General features: G+C 40.3%; 1 protein-coding gene across 1 annotated transcript in view; it reads right to left on the bottom strand.

Annotated features, from left to right (window-relative positions):
- The window catches only part of dnm1a (dynamin 1a), a 164,558-nt gene extending 138,737 nt beyond the window's left edge, over nt 1–25,821 (bottom strand). The window contains 2 exon segments of the mRNA XM_084686659.1: nt 10,522–10,595; nt 25,661–25,821. Of these exon segments, the coding sequence (XP_084542785.1) occupies nt 10,522–10,595; nt 25,661–25,821 (235 nt within the window).
- Nucleotides 25,822–26,744: the final 923 nt, after the last annotated feature.

The following is a 26,744-nucleotide window of genomic DNA, read 5'->3' as shown; positions in this document are numbered from 1 at the left end:
ATCCAGTTTGCTTCAACAACAGAAGTGGAAACAAGTAATGTTATCATTTCAAATGATATATAGTCAATCTGTTGAAAACAGTGTTGTGTAGACACAATAGATTTATTTGCCCGTTTTTATTTTAAGTCTCCAACTTCGGTGTTTCAACGAGTGCTGCTGTTGGCCGTGTTGCGTTTTTGCTCCCAGCTTCACGTGTTGATAACCAACCAATCAGCGCGCAGCTTATCTAAATATTAATGAGCATACCATAAAAGGAGAAAATCTTGTGTTTTTTTCCCGGGAACATTTCAGAGGATCTGTCAGAGGGCATAGAACAGCACCCGGGCCATTTTCAACAGAACCAATGTTACATACCCTATTCGGAGACCTTAAGGAACAGTGTGAAATACCCCCAAAAAACAGTAAATTGCCCCTTTAAGATTCGCCGAATCCGAAACTCAATACCGAATCTCACTCCCATCCTCAATCCATTAACATAGTTAACACATGAATGAAGTAAACAACGTCCATAGCAGTGTTTTTTATTAATTTATTTTTACTGTAAAATAGGCAACATTATACCAGTAAGACAAGATGGAAAATTATTTATACTCCTTCTGCTCACAACTTCCATTTTCACTTTCTCTCAGCCTACTGCATTGAACAGTCCACCTACGTTAACACCTTCCCATAATCAATGGCAGGGTCATTATGTCGACCAGCATAGCGAGTGTAGTGCAAGCATAGGGTTCAGGTGGAAAACATTTCTAAGGTCCGTCCGAAACCGAACTCCGTCAAAAAGCCCAATATCCGGCCGAATCTGAATCCTGGATTCGGTGCATCCCTAAATATAATACAATTATTCTGAGAATCTATTTGTGTAAGGGACATGGGAGAAAATAAATTCTGCATGCCTGTGATCTTCAGGGCAGCACTGCATACAAACAGGTATGATTCTGTAATGGAAATCCTTGCATGGGCTCAGAAACACCTCCAGAACTCATTGTCTGTGAACACAGTTTGGCGTGCCATCCACAAATGCAGGTTAAAGCTCTATCGTACAAAGAAGAACCCATATGTGAACATGATCTAGAAACACTGCCATCTTCTCTGGGCTAAAGCTAATTTAAAATGGGAAATAAAGTGGGAAAACTGTTCTGTGGTCAGAATCTTACAATGTTGTTGGCGTGAGGAAGATCTTGAAGCGTGTAGTCAACCTTTGTGTGTCCTTTGCTGCTGCGGACTGTGATAAAGGCCTATTGGATGGTGGGTGGGCAGCATTCTGATTGGCTAGTCAACAACCATCGTGCTGATAGGTTAACATTTTGACACAGCTAATGCTGGGGACACACTAAACGATCTTACAAGATCTTCAAACTGTGAGAGACCACAAACATGAGGACAAAAAATCCTAGATTTAGTCACTCTTAACACACCTCACACCAAGAGAACATCTGATAAAATAATCTGCGGAACCATCAAGATCATTGGGACAATCAATATGTTTATTATCTGTTAAATGTATGCACCTGCCCCACCACAGCAAATTACTTGTTTGTGAAGACTTACTTGGCAAATAAACACAATTCAGATTCTGATCTAGATAGATGGCCGTGAGCATTTCTCCAATTCCTGACTCCGTTTACGGACGAACAGACAGAGTCGGACGGATTGTTTCAATTTATACTACTCCGACTGCTCTGCGTCGGAGTAGTATAAATAAATTCACTGCCAGAAGAGTAAGTGGCGCCACACTGCGATGCTAGCTAGGTTGTCGAAAAGTCAAAGCAAATTTACAAATTGGCCATTTCATCAATAAAACAAGCACATTTTCAGCAACTACACTGCCCATTTCTCATCACACTTTAATTCAGATGCTGATTTACATCGACTGTTTAGCTGAAATATGAATTGTAAACTTACAGCAATGGCGGTCAAAGGATTCTGTTCGTCTTGTTGGTCACTGCAACCCCACCCCTGACGCAAGCGGTTCTTAATACGGACAATCACAGCCAAGGGGTATCGGAAAAATTACGGACAGATGGACGGATAGTCAGGAAAATCAAGAGGGGCTCGGAGAGGGCGTTCCCTGTGTCCATCTCCGTAAAAACGGAGTATTTAGTATAAAAACGGAGAAAAAAGTATAAATCGACCTTTAGGGTGGTGGGGGCCCCTGAGCTTGAGTCATTTTCGGGCCCTACCTTCTAAACATGACTTTTAATAGAACAAAATGATACATACACAAGCTATATGTATTAAAGCTACACGATTCTGGAAAAATTGAGAATAAAATAGAGATCACGATTCTGAAAAAACAACTTAACATATTAACAATTTATGTTAATTGCTGAAGTTTAAAATGTTTAATTAATCTGAATCATAAAAATGGTTTGAATGAATGATTCAATTACTCATTCAAATCACTTAATTCACGATTGATTGACAAAGATTTTTTTTAAGTCATTATACCATGGTCTGGGTGAATACTCAATTCTGATGTCTGAGTTGTCTGTTCACCATTCTAAATTATTGTGCTGGCTACATAGTATCAAAGAGTATAGAAGAACATCAGTTCTTTTATAGTATGAGCCTTTATACCATGGTCTGGGTGAATACTCGATTCTGATTGGCTGCAGGGGTGTCCATAATCCGGTTATATACGGACACCTACTACGTAGTTGCAGCAAAACTGTCTATTCACTGTTCTAAATTATTGCGCTGGCTACATAGTGTTTGAAATAAGTAACCATAACAACAGGGACGGAGTCAAAGCCTCCATTTGCAATTTTGAAAGATTTTATCAAGCATGTAATTACAACTATGAGTGACTTCAATATTTCTTTTAACCTATTTGGAAAATGTTACTTTTACTGTCAGTGTCACGTAACTGCTCATCCCATTCGCTATTCACCTTGCTAGTCAATGTACAGTACTTCAGACAGGCTTCGGCCAACACGACATGCCAATTATTTTCTTCTTAAAAATCTTGATTTGATTTGGGGAAAATGACATGGCTGGTTAGCTAGCTAGTCTTCTTGTCAAACATATTGTCAAATTATATTTACCATTTGTCAACCGTACATAATGTTAATGCCTATGAATCTTGCTAACATAACTTTGCTTTCTGGCTAATAGCTCACTCCTCCGCTGCGAGTAAACTTCAACGGGGGGGGGGCCCCTACTGGGTTGGAGCCCAGTCAAGCCCAATGGTAAATCTGGCTTTGATTGTAAGTCTGCTTTACAATGCAAGCTAATCAAGCTCATGGAGCTCATAGCCAATTCAGTCAAGTATTTATTAACTACTCTGGCATTCAGGCAATAACCCGAATGTGGGCTACTAATCACGTATTTGGGATTGTCTCGAGGTAATAGCCATATTTATGCACAGACATTATCCTACTTTTGACAAGCATGGTAAGGTAACCCTAACAGGTCAGCTGTTTTGGATGAACCCCAAACCAGGTAACCCCAAAAGTTACCTGGACGTTAGATGTATAATTTTTTTATAGTACTTCATACAAACATGTGTAGTGCTTCACATAATAAAGACAATAAGACGGCAAGACATGAGTTGTGTGTTTGTTAGACATAAAGTACAACTGTATGTATTATAGAAAACCTCACAAAGTTACCTGGATGCTAATCACAAATAAATGTGACATTTTCAGTACTGTGTTGCGGGTAAAAGTTTACCACATGTATAGGCTACTCCTCATATTACTGTGGCTCAGTGTTTGCATTTAAGCGTATTTTGATCATACTGTGTGTGTTAACAGCAACAATCTAAGTATTAATTTGTAATATGTGGTGTCATAAGGGGCTGAGATATTGTGGTAAATATGGCTATTGTGAGACAACCCCAAATACGTGATTAGTAGCCTACATTCGGGTAGTGTCTACGGCAGTGGTTCTTAACCCTGTCCTCAAGGAACCCCTTTCCTGCATGTTTTAGACGTTTCCTTGCTCCAACACACCTGATTCAAATCAATGGGTTGTTATCTAGCTCTGTAGAAGCCTGGTAACAAACATGCATTTGAATCAGGTGTGTTGGAGCCAAGAAACATCTAAAACATGCAGGACAGGGGTTCCCTGAAGACAGGGTTAAGAACCACTGATCTACAGTAACCAGTTGTTTCAGAAGAACCCAAAACAAAATGTTGCCTGAAGGCAAAGGTAGTTAATATATATACGTGACTGAATTGGCTAATTCTTCCATGAGCTTTATAAAAAAAAAAATGTTAATCAAATGTTGCACTGATAATGCCAGTGTTGTCATACCGCTGCTTAAATGAGTCCAGGGTATTGCGCAATAGCCAAGAACAAATGCATCTCAATTCATTCTCCATCCTCACGGTCTTGCAAAAATGTTCTCGCAAGGACGCTGGGCAATAACAATCTTCTCAAGAACGAAGGTACGTTCTTAGCGTTCTTCGGATTGATAAACAGCCAGAGAGATCATCTCTATGGCACTGGATTGATTTCCACTCCTATGGCCTCCTCTCATTTTGGGAAGACTAAAAACGGAAATACATGAATGAATAAATTAATAAATACACAAATAAAGAAATACATGTAAATTATAAGTCAACCAGTGGGGATTTCTTTAAGACTGCAAGGGAAGCTCAGCTTCCCCTAACATTTGAAAAAATTCATGGTCAAATATTTACTATTGTGTTAACATTTTAACTGCGTTAGAACACATTCATAACGAAGACAAGTTCGTTCAGAATCAGCTACATATATTAGCAGGTCGACTTTCTGATTTCATCTCATACATTCACGTAGCACCACAGTGCATTTCCCTGTGGAAGTTCAGCTTCCATGTACTTCAATGGGGCTGCTGTGAACAGTTGTTTTCAGTGCTTTGAAACTACGGCCATTGGATAAATGCTGCGATTATGTCTCGCCCTGGACGCTCAGCGTCTCTGGGGGTGAATGGAGGAGAGGGCTGGCCTGGACACTGGGCTCCCGCGTGATGATTGGAGGGTCTGTCGAAAGACTGCATCTCCTTTTGATTGACAGCGATTTTATACTATAAACCTCCCGGAAATGAGTCTCTGCAGGTTGGGATGTCTGACTTGGTTCGTTCATTCAGTCATACAGTAAGCTTGGCTAGTGTTGTGGGGGTGAACTAGCCAATTGTCTGAAAATGTATATGATGGAAGCCAAAATGAGCTTCCCGGTCCGTGTATTTTGCGGCCAATGGATTTTTGTTTTAAAATAAGAAAACCAAAATCGTGAAACAAGCTTTTCCCCGATTACCATTTAGAAATAGGGAAACAAAAACGGAAAACGAAAAAACAACCCGTTATCTGATTTGATGTGCTTAAACATGGAAATCGGGAAGTAATATAGTGTGTGGAAATCTTCTTTCTCAATTTTGCATAGATTTTTGTGTTGTGACCCGGAAGTTGCTCCCACGAGACAGTCACTCTGGTCCACATTCCCCTAGCCTGCTTTTGGTCCCCCAGTGGCTAGAATTTTCGACAGGTGTAAACCAAGCCCTGGGTGTCTTTCTCCGCCTTTGAGAAAATGAAGACTCAAATGCTCTGTTTGAAAATCTGCTTCTTGTGACATTACAAGGAGCCTCTGCACAACCAGTAGCCTATCTTAATTTTATTTTCGCTGGAAATGCGCAGACACAACCTCTCAAAGTTTTGCATGTCTGCGCCAAACATTTCAGCCACCACTGTTTCCTTAACTTGAGCCAATACAAAGTTGGCCTTGCTGACCGTCTGAAATTAAATTCTGGATCAGTACTCCTTGGTCCAGCTACAAACCTCGGACAAGTAAGTCAACTAACGCTATATCATTTTGTTGCTTACTATATGATTACCTAGCTTTCTACCCTTAGAATCTGGCTGTAACATTAGCTCTGCAGCTATCAGCTGAGGTACTTGTCGCTAATGCAAAAGTAGATAGCATCTAGTATGTGTGAATACACATTCTGTAACGCAAGTGTTGTAGGCTTCGTTGTTATGTGGATAACGTTCTGCTGTTGGTGCGCGATATCCGCCTTTCCCCACATTGAAATGACTGAGTGTGCAGCTCTGCAAACCAGGGTTATCAGATGAGAATGGACAAATTCGAGGCATCTTACAGCAACAGGTCTACGAGCCATTGCGATACATCCATTGTAAACATTAGCGCATGGTGCCACCTCTCTCCTCCTCATTTATCATTTCAAACTACAGACACAGAAACAGCGCGTTCTGAGGAAAGCTTTTTGTGGGACTACTCGTAGTTGCTATAATTCTGCACTAAGGCTGAATTTCGGGAAAGAGACTTCAGATACAGTATTAGGGGACCACTAAGGCCTATATAAAAGCATCCAAAAACACAATTTCATGTGACCTTCAAACAATGTAAAAAAAGCCAATTTAGATGAGTTTAGATGGTGGTTTTTAATCAACAAACAAAGTAAAGGTCTAAAAAGGTCCTCGACCTACGTAGCCTATCGTTCACAACGTCAATCATGGCGTGTCATTTTATTTTGATCAAAGCGGTGGATGAGGGAGCTGTCATTGTACACGATTTAAAGGGAACGTTCTTTCTGGAAGAAGTCACGTGGCCGTGTGCATTGCTTTTGCCGTGGTGGATTGTATGATCCATGTTTTACCTCTCGGGCTGCTTAAGAATAGGGTGCAAGGGCAATTAGCTTGACTACTTAAATCTGACTTGAATTAGTAGGACTGTTAATTTCAAGGTTTAACACCCCGGCTACACTTATGATATAGTGGGAACATTAATTGTAATCTAAAATGCTAATATGTTTTTAAATCGGATAAACATACACTGAAGAAAAATATAAACTCAACACTTGTTTTTGCCCCCATTTTTCATGAGCTAAACTCAAAGATCTAAGACTTTTTCTATGTACACAAAAGGCCTATTTCCATCAAATATTGTTCTCAAATCTGTCTAAATCTGTGTTAGTGAGCACTTCTCCTTAGCAAAGAAAATCCATCCACCTCACAGTTGTGGCATATCAAGATGCTGATTAGACAGCATGAATATTGCACAGGTGTGCCTTAGGCTGCCCACAATTAAAGGCCACTCTAAAATGTGCAGTTTTACTGTATTGGGGGGGGTCCGAAAACCAGTCGGTTAGGGTTGTCCCAGTCTTGAGGGTGGTCCCACCTCTCAAGAGCGCCCGCTCCCACCACAAGCTCTTCTCCTGTCTGGCGCCCCAATGGTGGAATCATCCCTCCACCTCCATCAGAGACTGTCTCCCCACCTTCAAGAAAAGGCTAAAGACACACTTGTTCTGGGAGTACAACGGTACTTATAGGTCACATGACATGAAATCGTCACTTTAGGAGGTTATTTAACATGAATATGAGTTCCCCTAGCCTGCTTTTGGTCCCTCATTGGCTAGAATTTTTCTATAGGTGTAAACCAAGCCCTGGGTGTTCTTGCTCCGTTTGAAAATCTCCTCCCCTGTGACGTCACAAGGAGGAAGGTTACCTCCCCTCTTTCTGCTTTGCCCGCCCAGATAATCTGGCCCACCCATGAGAAACTGAGTTACGATCGTGCAAAGGCAAGTGCGATAAAAAAATTTCCTGGAGAGACATCATGGCAAGCAAACAAACAAAGCATAATAGTTGCTCTGTGTTTGGATGTACAAATCAAAACAAAAGTCTTTTTTTTAGTTCCTTCATCCGAGCCTCTGCACAACCAGTATCTTAATTTTATTTTGCTGGAAATGCACCGATACAACTTCCCAAAGTTTTGTATGTCTGCGCCAAACATTTCAGCCACTGTTTCCTCAACTTGAGCCAATACAAAGCTGGCCTTGCTGAAATTAAATTCTGGATCATTACTAACTCTCCTTGGTCAAGGTACAAACCTTTGACAAGTAAGTTAACTATCGCTATATCATTTTGTTGCTTTACTGTATATTGTTACCTAGCATCCTACCCTTGGAATGTGGCTGTAACATTAGCTTTGCAGCTAACAGCTGGGTTACTGTTGCTAATGTAAAGGTAGATAGCATCAAGTATGTGTGTGAATACACATGCTTTAATGCAAGTGTTGTAAACTTCTTTGATATTTGGAAAACCCTTATGCTGTTGGTGTTATGGCACGCGCAATATCCACTTTCCCCTCATTGAAAATATTATGAGTGTGCGCCTCTACAAACCAGGGTGATCAGATGAGAATGGGCAAATTCGAGGCATCTTACAGCAACGGGGCTACGAGCCAGCTGAGTTACTGTCGCTAATGTACTGTAAAGGTAGATGGTATCAAGTGTGTGTGTGAATACTAACGCTGTAACGAGAGAGCTGTACACTGCTTTGTTATTTGGACAACCATTCTGCTGTTGATGTTATGGCGTGCGCAATATCCGCCTTTCTCCACTGAAATGACTGTGAGTGTGCATCTCTGCAAACCAGGGTGATCAGATGAGAATGCTTACATTCGAGGCATCTTACAGCAACGGGGGCTACGAGCCATTGCGATACATCCATTGTAAACATTAGCGCATGTTGCAGCCCCTCTCCTCCTCATTAGCATTTAAAGCTACAGACACAGAAACAGCGCGTTTTGAGGAAAGCTCATTGTGGGACTGCTGGTAGTGGCTGTAATCATGCACCAGGGCTGAATTTCAGGATAGATATTTCAGATACAGTAATAGGGAACCACTAAGGCCTATATAAAAGCATCCAAAAACAGCATGTCATGTGACCTTTAAGAAAGATTTGTTGGATCCGATAGTTAATTCACTTCCTCCAGGAACACAATGACACTTATTGAGGGACTTGTTGCACTTGTTGGTTAGTTTTAACTGATTCAACTACTTGTACTCGCTGTAAATTATATTATTGTTGCCTGCTTTCCTACAGGTACACTCTTGCACTTTTGAGGTTCACGTTGATAAATTTGTAATTTCTCTAACTACATGCTCTTGTGTTTCTTTCTATTGGCACTTATTTGCTTTTCACAATGTATGCTTCATGTTTTGGCTATCTGCAATGTTTTTGGGGCTATCTCATTGTTTATATTCATTGACCTATGCACTTTTGTAAAGCTGTCTCTTGGAAGTCGCTTTGGATGAAAGCGTCTGCTAAATGAATACATGTAGCCAGTGTATTAATTTAGAATGGTAAATATACTGTTTTACTGGAACTACTTAGTAGCAATGTTCCCTCAAAAAAAAATCTGCACTGAGCAAATCTGGAAATCTGTCTGACACAGAAATCTGAGTTTGCAGAGAACCCCGCTAACTTCTTCGTAGAAAGCTTCACCAGCCTACCTGGACCATCACTGTTTGAACGATTTCATCAAGCCATTTGTGTTTAAATGTAAACCTGCCCTTTTTTGGGGGAGCCTGTAAAGGTAACGTTCCTGATGTTCGTTTAGCCATTGCTGCATTGCTAGTCAAAGCTAAATGAGCTGAGCGCAAAATGGATGTTAGATAGAATGTTCAAATGTAACATTATTATTGTAATTGGATTGTTAGATTGTAATTGGCTGAGTAGCCTAGAGTGACATTGAAACGTATGTAGTGGACTTTGCCGCATTTGGCCAATCAACTGAACATTACTGTTTTTTCTAAAATAAGAATTAAAAAATACTGATTTTATTTTGTGCGTGGTCTGAAAAATCTAGTGCACTTTCTGAAAAATCTAGTGTGTGGGTCCTCAACTGGTCTAGCTTAGAGGGAACAGTAGGTGTTTTATTTTCAGAAAATATTGGAGACCCTGCAGCCAGTCAGAATCAAGTAATCATCTAGACCATGGTATAACAGAGCTATAATATATGGATATATCTCATCAATATCCAATAGCTCTGATAATGAAGTGGAACCATGACAACAATGCCAGACATGGTCAAAAGGTTTTAAGGGTCGGGATCAGATATTTTGGGAGGAAGGTGAAGCAAGAAGATGAATAAAGCACCTTGAGCAAACATACTTTGAAACTTGAGAAGCAGGAAGATAGGAAAGAAATAGATGTAGCAGAATAAAAGTGTGAGAGTGAGATACAGAGGAGAATAGTCGGACTATGAGGAAGAAGCTTTTAGATGTGGGACACTGCAAAGTGCTAGTGAATTTGAAACCTACAGTTTTAATTGGACGGAAGCAGTCATAAGAAGATTGGTGATGCAGCCTTTGCCAATTATGCCCCAAAAATATGGAACAAATTACCCATAAATATTAGGGAAGCAAATACGCTAGACATTTTTAAAAGACAGCTTAAAACCCACCTTTTTACCAAAGCATTTAACACATTTTTTATCTCAGAAGGGTTTTACATGGGTATTCCTGCAAAGATTGCGGCTTGTGTTTGACTTGCACTATTGCTTATGTGTTACATTTGATTAATTCTTGTTTTTTTTGTAGTTTTTATTATTACTTTTATCACTTGTATTATTGTTTTTGCTGATTTTATGTTTTTGCTGATTTTATGTAAAATACCTTGAGCTGCAATTTTTGTATGAAATGTGCTATATAAATAAAGTCTTACTTACTTACTATTGTTAAATTCAAAATTAACAGTAATTAAGATTTACCTGAGGGAGAAAGGGGAAAGAATTTACCTGTAGGACAATTGATCAACTGAAGAACCAGGGGACGACGGGTCACGATTCCAGAGCCACGGGGAAGGAAATCCCTGACAGAAACACAACAGACAGAAGAACAGTTTATCTCAACCTCGCAAGGGTTGCTATTGTGTAAATGTTTGGATTGTTTGCAACACGGGAGGTTACTGGTACACATCACTCATGTCTACTGGATGAATAAAGCACCTTGAGCAAACCATGATTCTTTTCTATTTGAGAAATCTTAACTTCCCGTCTTCCACAGCTAAGCTCTGATAGAAGATACCTGGCTCATCAGGCCATACTATACATATGAGACCATATGCATTCATTTTTATTTTTTTTTGTCATTTAGCAGATGCTCTTATACAGAGCGACTAACAGTAAGTACAGGGACATTCACCCCTAGGCAAGTAGGGTGAAGTGCCTTGCCCAAGGACACGTCATTTTGTACGGCGGGGAATCGATCCAGCAACCTTCTGATTACAAGCCCGACTCCCTCACCGTTCAGCCATCTGACTCCCATTCAATCAATGCTATCAACATTTCAATTTGTAATAGGACTCTGTACTTGAACCCCACCTCTTCTCTCTTTACACCACTTCAGTAGGACCGATTATCACCTCCCATGGCTTCTACTATCACTGCTACGCTGACGACGCACAGCTGTACCTGTCGTTCCCCCGACTGATCCGGGGATCTCAGCCAGAATCGAGGCCTGCCTCACAGACATCTCCACTTGGATGACCAAGCAACACCTCCAGCTGAACCTTGCCAAGACAGAACTTATCATCATCCCAGCCAAACCCTCCATCTCCCACAATCTCTCAATCGCCCTGGGATCTGCGACGTTCACTTGTTGTTTATGAATAAATGTAAATGTAATAGAAGGAATATTTGGGTACATGAAAATGTGTTTCAGAAGTTTGGATTGATTGTAGAGGGGGCAATACAATACAATCATCAAAAATCCAATGCCTGACTTGTGTAATGTTGTGTTCTGCACAATAAACCCACACAAAATTAATACCACTTCAAGACACAAAAAAGACACTGCAGGGCTTTAGGTAATGTGATTGACATGGGCCAGTGGCAAACTACCAGGACATTGCACCCACAGCACAGGCAAAAATGAACCATTTGACGGAGTGACACAGAAGAGATCCCTAATATGGATAATCAGTTTTGTTGGGGCATTTTAGGTTTTTGGGCGTACGTACACTTTTAGTGAGAATCCTATGCACAGTTTTATGAATGAGACCCCTGGTGAGCTTGGCAACACAAAAAGGGCTGGAAGTCCAAGGAAGACAGCAGTGGTGGATGATTGCAGGATCCTTTCCAATGTGAAGAAAATCCCCTTCACAGCGTCCAGCCGAGTGAATAACCCTCCAAGAGGTAGGCATATCATTATCCAAGTTTACCATGAAGACTTTACAGAGCAAATACAGAAAGGCCAGATTAGGCTTTATTAAGGTTCCTCCGGTAGGAGGAAACCTATTGTTTTTAAGCGGCAAATCCACTTAAGTGTTTCTACCTTTTCCTATTATTGGTGGCCAAGCCGCAAAGCCGCAAAGCTAAAAACACTTAAGTGTTTCTACCTTTTCTTATTATTAGGGGCCAAGCAGCGAAGCTGCGAGGCACCTAATGTAATTGGTGGCCAAGCGGCGAAGCCACCTAGAGGGTTTCTACTTATTCTTATCATTATTATTGGTGGCCTCGCCGCGAAGCGGGAGGATGACATCATTATGAAATACCATGCGCAATTTCATGCAATTCCACATTGAAATGTCAACCGTTTCTTTATCCTTGTTCCAAAGCTGACCAAAGCTAATACTCTGCCCTTTCTACTCATTCAGTCTCAACAGTTGGTATGTAGCAGAGAGGATAGAGAGGCTGCCTTGTAACCTTATGCTCATGAGTTCAAATCCCCATTCAGCGTATTGTAGCTGGCCCAACATGAAGTAGTTTTGCTCTCGTTGTCCAACTCTTGACCTTCTACAATTTAAATGTTTAATATTTTGCCATTTTGCGGAGGAACCTTGCGGAGGAACCTATTCTTATTAGGGTTCCTCCGATAGGTAGCCTGACGTTGTCATACTCATAATTCTAGTCAGAATATGAGTCTGAGAACTCTCCGTTGGGCTTTGACTACGGGGCGTGTTTCAAACAAGCCTGGAAAACAAATGTCTCTTCGCTCAATTGGATAGACCTACAACCAATTGAAGCAACGTAATATGTTGTTTGTTCAAAACGAATTCAACTTAAGCGCTCTTTTGTGACGTGGGTGATTACGTTACTGTTGATCATCTGTCCATCATCGTATAAATGGCAATTTCATTGGTACGCCCTGATTCTGGTTTTCTGTAGTTGTTCCCCAATACGAGACCCTCCAGACCCAATTTTGTTGTGGGCGGGTAGAAGTTGGGCTGGCAGCCAGGCTATCCGGTAGGAGGAAACCTATTGTTTTTGTTAGTATTCTTATTATTATATTTCTCCGCTAAATGGCCCAATAGCTCAAAAAGTCCTGGACCCGACTTTTTCCAATTTGGCCCAATGATTCAACAGGTCACTCATTACTCCCAGACGGCTAGTGGCCCATGTATGCCCATAGGTGACGCTGTAAAACACACCCAAAGTCTACGTGATTTCCCCAGTGCCCCATTACTCCAAAATGCCTGAAAATTGGTATACATGCCTTATTTCTCATGGGGAACAAAAAAGCCTCAAGGACCCATAAGGTTCGCCATGATCGATTTTGCTGTACAGTCCAAATTTGGTACAACCTTCAAAACCCTTCTACTCATAAACCATAGACCCAATCGACTTGAAATTAGTTACAGATGTGTACAATACATGTCTTTACATAGGGTGACATGGAATAAGAAATGCAATTTCAAAATGGATGAAAGAAGTGTATTTATGTAAATGTCCAAATTGCCTCAATATTTTTTTGTTAATAAATCAAATATAATTTTGACTGATTGTTTTTCAAACCTAATAGGGTTCAAGACGACATCAATCACTAGTACCATAAACAATTTCACCTTGGTATGTCAATATATGATTGAATTCAATTGAATTGCTCCACAGTGTGCATGCTCCAAATTCTCACAGACTCATCATGCCCCTTGACACTGGGGTGACCACCTGTCCCGCTTTGCGTTGTGTCGCACAGCATTTTCACCCCTTGTTCCGCACGTTGCATATTGAAAATGCTGTGCTGTACAGCGGAAAGAGGGACAGGTGGTCAACCTACTTGACACACGCGCAAGCTTGGCGAGATGCACACACATCCTTTCTGGAAATGGTGTGCTGACCAAGCCCCACCCTCACCCTCATTTCGCTTCCAATCGCAGCTCGCCGTTACGAATATAAATAATTTTTTGGCGGCCATTGTTGTTTTCTACTGGAATCACCTGAAAGCCGTGTTGGAGGCAGCCACGTTCGGTAAGTCCTATTTTTTACAAATTTTAAGCTAGAATCAACGATTGGGTTCGTGAAAGTACACTACTCTAATTATGGTGAAGGTTTGAGCACTTTGAGACCTTTAAATCGTGAGTTTGAAGTGACGGAAAACCGAACTCGAAAAGTAGCTAGTTTTTCCCTCTGTGTAATTAGTGAATCATGAAGCATCTCGGCAATTTCATCAGAAAGGTAGAGGAGAGCAGCTTTTAGGAGAATAAGCGATTCCCCAAAGACCTGTCGGCTCAGAATTTTTATTTGGCTCGTGAAAGCCTTTGTAATAAGCCTATGCATAAGGGAGACCGCATAGGCTTAGGCGGCAGCCATGTTTTGGTCGCGTCATGTTCATAAGTTCACCATTTTACAGTTTGGTGGACACCAAAAATGTGTTTGTTACCAAACCTCGAGGAGGGTAGCCTTTAGGAGATGTGGGAATTGTGCTTTTAGCCAGATGCTCCGATTATTTTTGTGATTTGTGGAAAACTTGCAAGTGGAGTGAGACTGCGTCCCGGGGGTACATTGTTTTGACTTAACCTCAGAGACAGTTTCGGCTCGCTCACTGGCAGTGTGTAAACAATATTGTAGTTTACTAAATTCTAGTCCTAAAACGTCTGGCTGCTTTTTGTAGACAAGAGCCTGCTGAAGATAGCCAGTATATAGGATCTTTCAAAACAAGCCTATTTCATTCGTCATTTGCCTGATAAAGCGACCTATGTTAGCCAGGCTAGTTCCACTCGGTCAGCCTATTTAAAGGTCTCTGACAGTCAGAATCACTGTTTACAGGCAAAGGTCGAGCTGGTCTTTGGTCAGATGTGTATATTGACCAGTTTAGAGCTAAATACTCTTGCCAGAGCCTGGAATCGAGCCAAATGTTTGGAGTGACTTTGCATGGCTCATCAGGTCAACACATTTGGATTCAAGTTCAAGTATTGCCACTGCATTTCACAGTCAAAATTGTATTTTTTGTCAAGTGTAGATGTAAAAAGCTTCATTTTTCACAACTGACATGGATCCTTTCTTCACTTTTACAGGTCTGGAGGGTCATGCAGAGGCCTGCTCAACAGAGTTCAACAGAGGATGCTGAGAGAAAGAGAACAGAAACCCTTGCTGGACTACCCCCTCTAGCTGGACAGCTTCTCTTCAGCCCTGACCCCAGGACAACTTCATCCAGCTGGCCTGCCCTGACTGCCTGCCTGCAGGCCCTACTTGCCCCTGCCTGCCAGCCCTCCAGAGACACCCCACACTTTTTTGAGGACATCGATGAAAAAGGACAAACCAGCATTTTTTACTTTGATGAAAGTCTAAATGTTTAATCCTTTCCATGTCCCAGCATGCTAGGCTGTTGACTTTTAGTGTCTTAAGTAATGAAACCAGTTCAAGTTATAGACTTTTGACCTGAATCCAATGATTAGTCATCTGAATAAAAACCACTCGAGAAGTACTGCTTCTTGGATGATTTGTGCTCCACATCAGTTCATCTCACACATTTGCCTTTGTTTCCATGGGATTCATGGAATTGCTAGTTTCTGCTCCACCATTGTGTGATAAAAAGTAGAATTTAGGACAGCAATTACATTTTTGTGCATTACACACATTTAGTCAATGTTCTTTAACTCAACCGATTGTTGTCATTTTACCATACTGTTCATATTGAACAGACATCAGTGTTTGGGAAGATTACTGTATATTTCCACTTTTGATTTGTATTTCCATCGTAAATTTGGTCTTTAATTAAAATTGGAAGTGTTATTAAAAGGTCTTAAAAAGTCTTAAATTTCACCCCCCACTCCAGTGACAGTTGGTGACAGAGAGGTGCAGACGTAGAGTAAGTTAAACATAGTTATGCCTTAAGTGTAGAGTAAAAAATAGAAACTAAATGTGGATGTAAATGGATGTTGACACTCAGTTCTCTGAGTTGGTGCATGTCAGTTTAGGCAAAGGTTGTCTTTTAAACCTTTAGGTTTAAAAATAATTCAGATTTGATTGGAACTCTGTCTTTTATACATTTATAGTTGGATTTGACATTTAACAGCCATTTAATTCATTGAGCAAGTTGTTTAACTCAAAAGCTACATCATCAGCGTCAGCGCTCTTGGGTACCCAGCATGCAGTGCGGCATGTCAGAAAACGCCAAGACTTGTGGAAAATAGTTTGGTTACAACAGTTATGCAAGGGATTTCAGTTGTTGCGTTTGTTCAGTTAGATGTTTGTAATATTGTTGTTTGCTAGTTAAAATAATCTTGTTGGTCACCCTGAGAGTGCATGTTGTGTGGTTTGATGTGAAGTGAGAGTCAGTTATTGTACATTCATTACCTTAAGGAGTTGATCATGGGCTGTGCCTTAAACCTTTTGCCAATGAGGCCATTCTTGATATTTAGTGTACAGTGGTTCTGGAAAGCGGTCTTCAAGCCATCTTCGAGAAATTCTGGAAACAGTGTTGCGAGTAATGTGTTTTGACTGTGGGAGGCAATTTTTGGTCGTCATCTAAACCTCATGCGTCCGCTACAGCATTTCTACTTTGGCGTGACTTGCACTGGGAGGGAGGTGAATGGCATGGATTGGGATAGTGTGCGGTGTAGCGTGGTTTGCATGTTTAAGATTAGCAATATTTAGTTTACAATAAAGTATAGTAGCTCTTGGGGGCAACATCTTGTGAAAGAAGCAGAGGAACCTTATTTAATAATATTGAATAAAAGCACTCGTAATAATCAGTCTAATCTTAAGTAGTGAATTCTATTAAAGTAGAGCAGATAATATAACATGAGAGATAAGCGAGTATTATACACAATGATTTATTTAAGAGAATGTAATTATAGTGAACACATACCAGATAAGTTAGCTTTGTTAGGCTTCAATAGTAACAATGGACGATCAATGGCAACTGACCTAACGATGGTTAAGTTAAATCATTTGTAAAATACAATCAAACATCAACAATTCAATCACAACATGCCAATATGTTACAAGTAAGAAATATTGCAAATCGCAGTTACTTTTGTCGGTTTGAAGGACGTTTAAAGGACGGAGTCAATGGTTCGTTATGTCCAACGAATAGAAAACGGAATCTCTCGTCAAAGTTCCGGGCGCTCAGTGAATGTGCAGGTTAAAAGGAAGGGTTACTTCCACATGGGCGTCGTCCTGGGATCTGCCCAGAGGTGTGAAGTAGCTTTTAGCTTTGAGTTCCGTTATCTCAAATGTCCATGGAATGCTTGAACTTCAGAATATAGCAATATAACGTTCATAACTGTTTTTTTTTTGTATGATACAATTATTTTGATACCAAGATTGACTGATTTAACTATACCTGAAGGGGAGTTATAATCAAACAAATCAATTAAACAACGTCCTCGGTAAATGAGAAACACATTATAACACATCGACTACTGTCTTTGAATTAGTGTCCATGAGCCATGTAGTCCTTGAGAATATGTTTGTAAATCCACACAACAAAGTTCCTCCAAGTAATTCCTTTTGTTCTGATACTGTGGGACCATGTGGTCTCTGTTCCTGACCCCATGCTGGGTCAAGGCTTTGAAGCTCCTGCTCTGGGAGATAAGGACAAAAGGGGGAAAGACCCTTCCCTTGTCGGGGGTAGGAGAAAGGTGTGGATGGTACAGTGCTTTGTCTGTTGACACTCTGCTGAAATGTCTGAAATGGGTGTATTTATGTAAATGTCCACATTGCCTCAATATCTTTGTGTCAATAAATCAAATATAATTTTGACTGAAGGTTTTCAAACCTTATTGGGTTCAAGATGACATCACTCTTAAGTACCATCAACAATTTCACCTTGGTATGTCAAAATATGATTGAATTTGAGTAGTTTAAACTTTGGCTGAATCTAACAACTCTTACCACAGAAGAAACAGCTTACTTTTTTATACAGTAACTGAACATGATAATAGTCAACACTGAGAATAGCTCAATGGACTGGGACAGTGACCTGCAAAGTATAAGGTTGTAGGTTTGAATCCAGCTGCAGTCTTTTAGCCTGTCTTATATTTGAATATCTGTTTAGTTAAACAGGATGACATCATTATGAAATGCCATGCGCAATTTTATGCGATTCCACTTTGAAATGTCAACTGTTTCTTAACCTTTGTCCCAAAGGTGACCAAAGCTAATAGTATGCCTTTTCTACTCATATTTTCTCAGCGGTTGGTGTGTAGCAGAGAGGATAGAGAGGCTGCCTTGTAACCTCATGCTCATGAGTTCAAATCACCATTCAGACTATTGTAGTTTGCCCAACATGAAGTAGTTTAGCTCTCTTGTTGTCCAACCCTTGACCTTATACAATGTAGATTTGTATTATATTTTGCCATTTTGCGGAGGAACCCGCATCGCTGCTTGCAGCTATATTTATTATTATATTACACATCTTCTTCTGCAACGGGAGTCTATGGCAGCCCCTAGAACCACATTGTCAGAAGTTGTGAAATTTGGCACACTCTTTGGGACTAGTCCCCTCATCAATTTCACCAAGTTTCATGTCTCCCATTCCAACCATCTAGCGCCACCAATGGGTCAAAGTTCAAGGTGTGTTTACACATGTTACTTTTGAACCACATGCCCAGTTGGCATCATTGGATTCCCTGGATCAAGACGATTTCAACGCACTCTATGACATCATACCAAGTTCTATAGATTTTCCGCCATTTTGAATGTAAAGGAAAAGCGTTTTTTCGCTACTCCTCCTAAAATACTTGTCGAATCTTCTCCAAAATTGAGATTCACAAAAATCATCCCCTGGAGCTTTGATTTTTGCAACCGTTTGTTAGTTACAGCCACATCGAATCAATGTGGCCGCAATTTTGAATATAACGTTTTTTCGCTACCTGTCCTATGAGGTTTGTCCAATCTTCACCAAATTTGGCACAGATCATCTTCAGACCAAGCCACACAAAAGACATCACATGTTTTTTCGAATATCTAAACCTTTTGACTGGAACAGCCAAACAAAGTCGTCAACCAAGCCACCATAAAAGAAGTGAGGTCAAATCTCAGCACCTCTTTACTGCATTGACACCAAATTTGGTATAGGGACTAGGGGCCCTGTTCTAAAGAAGTCCAAAATAGGTCATGCCATTTCACCTCTAGGTGGCGCTGTATATTTTTACACAGTCACTGAAATCTGGTTTCCAGCACTGAGAATAGCTCACTAGGATACATTTGTGTCCTGGAAACGTCAACGTCAGAGGTTCGAATCCAGGCAAAGCTGGCAAGCTTGTCATGTCTCTGATTCTATGTTTAGCGATACTGTGAGCCACTGCAAAGGAAGCCAGGTACACCGCAGTCACTAGATGTCGAAAGTTTATTTTGGTTCATCTGACCTGATTGGCTACCACATTGCTGCTTGCAGCTATATTTGCTGTATAGATTTATGGTGCACAATTACGTTTTGCAGTGTTGTGAATTTGCGGTGGATTTGCTGTGGAGTTGTTAACCCTACCTTTTGGCACCAGGTGTAGAGCTGCGATTTGCTCATAACTGAGTCTTCTGTTTTTTAGAGCTGAATATTAATAAAGTTATATTTTTATAAACTATCTCACCGTGTTGGTTGTGTGCCTCAAGGATCAGAGTTCAACCTGCTATCCGTTACATAAGTACATTTACAGTTAGTCATTTAGCAGACGCTCTTATCCAGAGCGACTTACAGTAAGTACAGGGACATTCCCCCCGAGGCAAGTAGGGTGAAGTGCCTTGCCCAAGGACACAAAGTCATTTTGCACGGCTGGGAATCGAACTGGCAACCTTCAGATTACTAGCCCGATTCCCTAACCGCTCAGCCACTTGACTCCAAGTAGGTAGGTAAGAAGGGAAAATGGCTTGGCGCTTCTAGTGTTAAATATATCACAGTATTGATAAGTATAATGCTGTATAATGCACTATATTTCTGTGCATCCCGGTCATTATAATTATAAATATAATGCATTTTGAGTATTGGTATTACAACATCACAAGTCTTCATGAGTTTTTACAAGTGTCAATAACTGCTTATACTCAATTATAACTGTATTGTAAATAATTATGAGTGCATGTATAATGCGTTATGAATAGGACTTGAATAAAGTGTTACCATCAGTTTTTGGGGATCTCAAAACACAAGTCTTTGAGTTCTGAAAATTACAACTTTGCAGGCTGCCCGGTTCTCAAGCAAATTGTTAAACAATCGTTGCCCTACAATCCCACTATAAATCTTGCATAGACAGACACACACACAGACAGAGATTTCTCACATTATAGTCGATATTTCCAGGGAATGTAAGTGTAGGAGGTTGAGAAACACTACATCTATAGTTTTGTGAAGAAACTTTTATTTTGGGTGACATCCAAACCAGTAGAGGGCGCTAAGCGCTACTGTGGGGATTAGAGGGACAAAGCGCGGGCGCAGCGTCAGAAATAAATGAGCTGTGGTAAGGCTAACGTCTCCTTCGTCTCTCCGCAGGTATAATTTAAAAAAAGTTAATAAATAACTCCAACTTGGTCCAAATGTATCAGAATTGTATGTAGATGTTTCGAAAAAGGTGTAAAATGTTTCAGGATGTAGTGTTTAAGCGTAGAATGTATTTTTGTTTGTACTGCTTCATGTAGCCTCGGTTTGTATTACGAGTTGCAATGTTCGGTATCAAGTAAATCGTAAAAACGTATTTAAAGCCTTATTCAAGCATGTAAACTTGCTCAAGTGCTTTGGAAAATGTTTGTAACATGTAAGTTTATATTTTTTTGATAGTAAATGTTTCACAAATTCAAGTTTTGCCGCCATTCGGAGGCTTGTTCTCTTATGTTGCCGACCACTTGTCTGTGTGTATGTGTGGGTATGAGATCGAAGTGTATGAGAAATGTAAAGTAGTGTAATTAATGCCCTTCTGTAGCAACAGATCTAATCAAAAGTGTACGTACACTGTAATTTTGTTTATTTTTTATTACTGCACTTTTTCTGTAAATTATACGTGTTTTTTTCTGTATTTCTGAATGACAGGAAATACAAATAGAAAGACAATGGCAAACTGTAAATGTATAATTTTACACAAGAATTACAGCCAAATGTTGTTACTTAAAAATACACTAAAATGTTTTTTAACAAATATTAATGACATTTTCTTGAAAATTTTCTGTTAAAACGCATAACTTCCCTTTATCAAAACTAGCTATTTTAACAGTTATTTTGCAGATATTTACTTTCATCCCATGGACAAATAACTTAATTAACTAATAACATAATTTTGGGTTTAGACATAGGAACCTTGAATTGTGAACTGAGCTTGGGTAGTTCACATCATGCAATCCCAGCATGCACCAGTCAATATCAAAAATTACAAAAGCCTGCAAAAGCCTTTTGGGGGCTATCTCGTTGTTTATGATCATTGACCAATGCACTTATAGTAAAGCTCACTCTTGGAAGTCGCTTTTGATGAAAGCATCTGCTAAATTAATAAATGTAAAGACGCCAGAGAAGGAGGAAGGAAAGTTGATTATATAGTCGTGTAGCGGCAACGCTCCTGTTATCCAGAATGCCCCGCGGCAAGCTGAAAAGCTACAGAGTTAAAGGTTTAAACTTAGTTAGATAAGCATTGTTTGGAGTTTTGTTGTTGTGTTCGTTCTGTTTTGATATGTGTAATGTGATGGTCTATAGTTTGGATACATAAAGTCACCCTGAGTGTGAATGTTGTCAGTTAGAAGCCAATCTAACCTGTCTTTTGAATTATCGTGCAATGAGATATAATCTTTTCCAATTTGTACAGCTTGCCGGCGCTACAGGTATAATCTGAAGCGCCGGCAATGGCCGCGTTTCCCAGATTCGATCGTTCTTAAGGATTTAAGAAGGCTCTTAAGAAGGGTTCGGCTAAGAAGGAGTGCTAAGATAGGGGTGTTTCCCAGACACGTTCTTAACTGCCTTCTTAAGATCCTGCCAAAGAAGCCTCTTAAGAAGCTCTTAGTGGGAGCTGTCCACCGCCGTGGTGTTGAAACTAAATCAATCGATGCCAGGAAAATCGATTACCCACCACTTTATCAGCGCACGAATCACACACAACACCTTGTAAGGCCATAATCATAATACATATTGGGGGGACACATCCCCCCCACTATTCAAATCTGGTCAAAATGTCCCCCCCAATATATTGATATAAAAATATAAATGTGCTACGCTACGACAGGCAACCACGCACGCTGTCCGAAATTATCATAAAAAATATAATTCGTACCCCCCAATGTTGACTCCATGGCTACGGCCTTGAGCCCTATACATGATAGTTGATGTGTGATGGTAGTGGTAGTGGGGTTATTGTTGGGAGTAGTGGATTGGGATCAGTGTGCCATCCACGATACCGACTACCCGGGGGATCCTAGCCATGGCATGAAATCCACTGTGGACCTGGCGGACCTCGTCCCATGTGGTGGGCATTTGGATGTGTCCGGGCATGGCGCAACATGTCACGGCTGCCGCACCCCGTGAAACCGATGCCTTGCTGAGGATGGTGCCGTCCCCCACCACATCCAAGAAGCTCCCCACTGCGTGAAAACGCAACAAGGCCAAGAGCTGCACCTCCGGGTTGAGGGCAAAATTGCAGCGGGTTGTCCTCCGGATGTGTGGGGACTCTAACGTGACGAGGCGTTGGATCTCCATACGGGGAAGCCGGTACTTGGACTGGACAGCCCGGTCCGACAGCACATTCAGTGGGGAGAAGTGCTGAAGCACATAGTTTATAAATGCCTATCTGGCTTCGCGCACGGCGACGCTGTTGATTAGCAGTGAGAATATGCTATATTGCAGCCATGGTGTCTCACTCGCGTGGACTTCAGCAATGCCTTTATATATATACTGGCAGGTGGAGCCTCGCTTGATGAGGTTCCAGCCGAGTTCAATTACACCTGTCATTTTCCCTGATATCTGTGAAATACCACAGGGTTATTGAGGTTTTTATATCTAATGTAAACTCATGCAGATGCCAAATGTTTGTGAAAACGTAATGAGTGATAGAAATGATGATTCATTTTATTTATGTAGCTACAGGAACACATGGGCAATTATGTATTTTTATATCGTTATTTTTCTTCTTATGCTATTATTTTTCTTGCGTCAGTGTTCTGCAGCTGTGGCGTCAGTGTTCTGCAGCTGTGGGCGCACATTTATCATCGCGCATGGTTTTAGTATTCCTTTGTGTTAGATATAACTTTCTCTGACGCAGCTGCAGTGAGCGTTTGGTTGCTGTAGTGTCTGTAGTATTTGGATACTGTTTACAGCATCAGCTGCTGTGTGTTGTGCACACGAGTTGCTTTGAATGTACATGTTAAATCATTATAACTTAACTAGGCTTTATTCATTATTTTTAATGATTGAAAATGCAGTTTTTTTTACAGAGAAGTTATATTAATAAAAGTCCTATTTACCAGCAAAGAACAGCTTGTAATGTGATATTACAGATATGTCTCATACATTTGGTACTGGAAAATTACAATTATTTTCCGGTTAATTGATGTTAATGAAAAACATTTTTTTACCGTAATTAATGTGTGGTTTAACGTGTATTAGATTTACATTCAATGTGTATTACTTTATTATATGTATTTGCACTTTATGGTTTATTTTATGGTCTATTGTTTTTAGTCGATTTAGATATGATTTTACTGTCTGTTACCAAAAATGTGTTTATTTATTTATTGTCCTATTTCATTTTATTGATTTTTGTGAGAATTAGATAATTGAATGATTCTCAGAAATAAATGAGCTGTGGCAAGGCTAACCTCTCCTTTGTCTCTCCGCAGCGTCATCACACCTTCAGGCTACACAGTCTACCTTTAGCTGTGTGCCACTTGTTACCGCCCAACTTCCCCTAGGGCTGGCCCGGTAATATAAGCAACACACAAGCCCACATGATCATTCTGCAATAACAGGGCAATTTCTTTAATGGTTGTAGTGAACATGGATCTGTTCCTTAAATACAAGGCTGCATTTAAAACTTGCATGGATCATACAGTGATCCATGCAATATATATAATATAGCTTCATATCATATAATGTATAGCTTTTCATTAAATATATTTTGTGTTCAACTATTACAGACATGGTGCGACAGCATGATGAGCAATAAGCACATAGAAGAATGATTTCACTATCTAGGAAGTCTCCTGGCTAAAAATGAGATTGCCTGTTGTTGATTATGTGCACAACCACAGTTACTGTCTTGAAGTGAAATAACCAATAAAATAGCATGTAGCTGCCCAGAACATCCAGATTTATCAGACACCAGGGACCAATGAAATAGCGTGTTGTTAAAATGCTTTGGACCCAGATTAGAGATAATCCTGTTGAGTAGTGTCAGGACAACCTTAGATCCCTCTCCACTATGCTCTCTGTTCACTCACTGTTACTCCTACACGTCTTTTACTATTACTTGACTTTTATTCCTTAACCCAAGCCATTTTAAACACATTTACTAAACTAAATTAGATGGTCTTTGTTGAATGCAACTTCCCCACTTATAAGGCCCTGGTAAGTGTCATCCAGACCTGCAATTTATCAGCTAATTAAACCCATGGGGAGTAAGAAGAATAGAAAATGAAAGAGTGAAAAGGACATAACAATTGAAAGATAAGGGACAGAGCAATGAGAACGAAGCCGAAGTTGAAAGAGGTTTTCCTCCTCTGTATTTCTCTGAGTGACGATTGTTTCTATTGAAAGTTAAAAGGATTGACGGCAAGAGGATTACTGAAGGGCAACAGACTAAGTCTTAGTAGACATAAATTATGAAATGATTGTGTGCGGGGAGTAGAAGGAGAAAAAGACAGAAGCAGAGGGTGGGGTAGTGTCAAATAAACACTTTTGTGTTGTGTGTGTGTTTGAGATTGATTAGAGGGTGAGAGAGATATTCCTCATATAAACCAAATTCAAGTACAGGGTTTTGTGTGTGTGACCAAGAAATTCCATCTGATGTCAGCCCATCCTGAGACAGATAGTAAACACAGATTACATGATTGTCAGCTAGTCAGCACTCCTTTTGTCAATACTGCAGGAAACATTTGTCTAATGGCCATTGCGAGGCTTGCCACTTGTATATCAAACTTCGGTCTTGTAAATATTAGAACAATATCAGGAAAGACAGTTTGAAGATTTCTTTGCACAGTGAGTTGATTGGGATCATAGTTAAATCTAATCAAAGAAAGTGTATATCCTGTCCCTTTCATTTCTTTCGGTATCCCAAGGTCAGTAAAGACCAAATCTATCTAACAACCATATAAAGCTTTCTTATTCTTTTTTTCGTTCTTTTCAAAACATGCACGCATTATAAGATGATATTCAACAATTGTATTTGAAACTGTTAAATTGTTACCATATTGAATAGACAATGTACATAATAAATAAAATATTTATTTTTTACATCCAGGAGACATTTACTGTGTTACTATGACATTTACAATTGCATGTCTATTAAACGTATTTTCTTAAAAACCATGCCTTTTGCTATTATGAGTAAATTACGTGGCAAGACTTCCTTAATAAGAGTTTAACATGGGGAGGTTTAACAAAATCGACAGTAAATTCTCTCATGACTATTTTAGAGATTTACGACAAGGTAGGCTCATAGGGTGCTGGGTTTGGATATAAAAAATAATTGCGGCAGACTGGCTTTACTCAGAAAAAGAATCTTAGGCACAGGAAAATTTAATTGCTTACTTTCCCACGAAGTTCTCCAACACCGAGCTTTTCCCGGCACTCTGTCCACCGACAACAGCGATTTGAGGTAGGTCCAGTGTGGCATTTTGACCAATGGAGGAGAAAGCATCCTGCATTCGGTTCACCATAGGAATCAATTCTTCCATCCCCCTGTTTCCCATGATTGCTAGGAAACAGTTGCTCTTTCTGCAAGACAACTAAATTGGGTTAATGTTCTCTGTTTAACCGTAGCGCTTGTCTCTCCCCTGTGTTTGCAATTCCGCGAATTTTTCACTTGCAACCTCATTAAATAAAAAGCTGTAAATGACAATGTATGCAACAACATACACTGGCTGCGCAACTATGTTGTCTGCTCTAAGCAAAGCCCTTCTTCTTTCATCCTTGTATTTGAGAGCTTTGCTCTGCTCAATTATCCAGCGCCGTAAATGAGATCAGGCTTGTTTGAGATCCTTGAACGTATGCTCAGTGCCGCCACTCCCATAACGCGCACTGTGCGCAGGGCACCAAGTCCTGAGTCCTGAAAAATCGTTACCAAGGATTTAAAAAAGGATTCGATGGTTCTTTTGATGTTGATACATGGTTGATACATTGTTTTTAGTACTTGTCTTTTGTAGGCTAGGCATGTGAACCTTTGGTCCCTTTTCAGGACAGCTGATTCTGCATCAGAAGGCTGTTGTTTTCGACCTGTCTGAGTAACCCAGCCTACGCACAGGCTAACTGCATTAAAATCGCATGCCTTTGAACCTATACATTAGTATGAAGAGCTATGCCATGTGAAATACTTTGAACCTGCAACACAAAATACATTTTGTGTAGCAATAATCATGATCATACTGGGGTATATTTCCTCAGAATGCGATGTCGTGGAGCAAGAATGTTGGTTCGCGTATACCGTTTGAATGACGAATTTTAAGGATTTTGTGTTGAAAATAGCATCTGATATTTACACAGATAACAGACATCCTTCTCTTGAATTCAACAACAAAGACGGTATAATGTGAGACTTCTGTCTCCCCTTCTTTTGGATGCAATATCAAGACGAAATCTTTCACTCTTTGAATCGCGCGCGCTCCCGTGAGGGGGT

This window comes from Hypomesus nipponensis, chromosome 22, assembly GCF_054491055.1.
Source record: "Hypomesus nipponensis isolate SF chromosome 22, ASM5449105v1, whole genome shotgun sequence".
NCBI classification, from domain to species: Eukaryota; Metazoa; Chordata; class Actinopteri; order Osmeriformes; family Osmeridae; genus Hypomesus; species Hypomesus nipponensis.
This window is presented reverse-complemented; position numbering and strand designations above follow the sequence as displayed.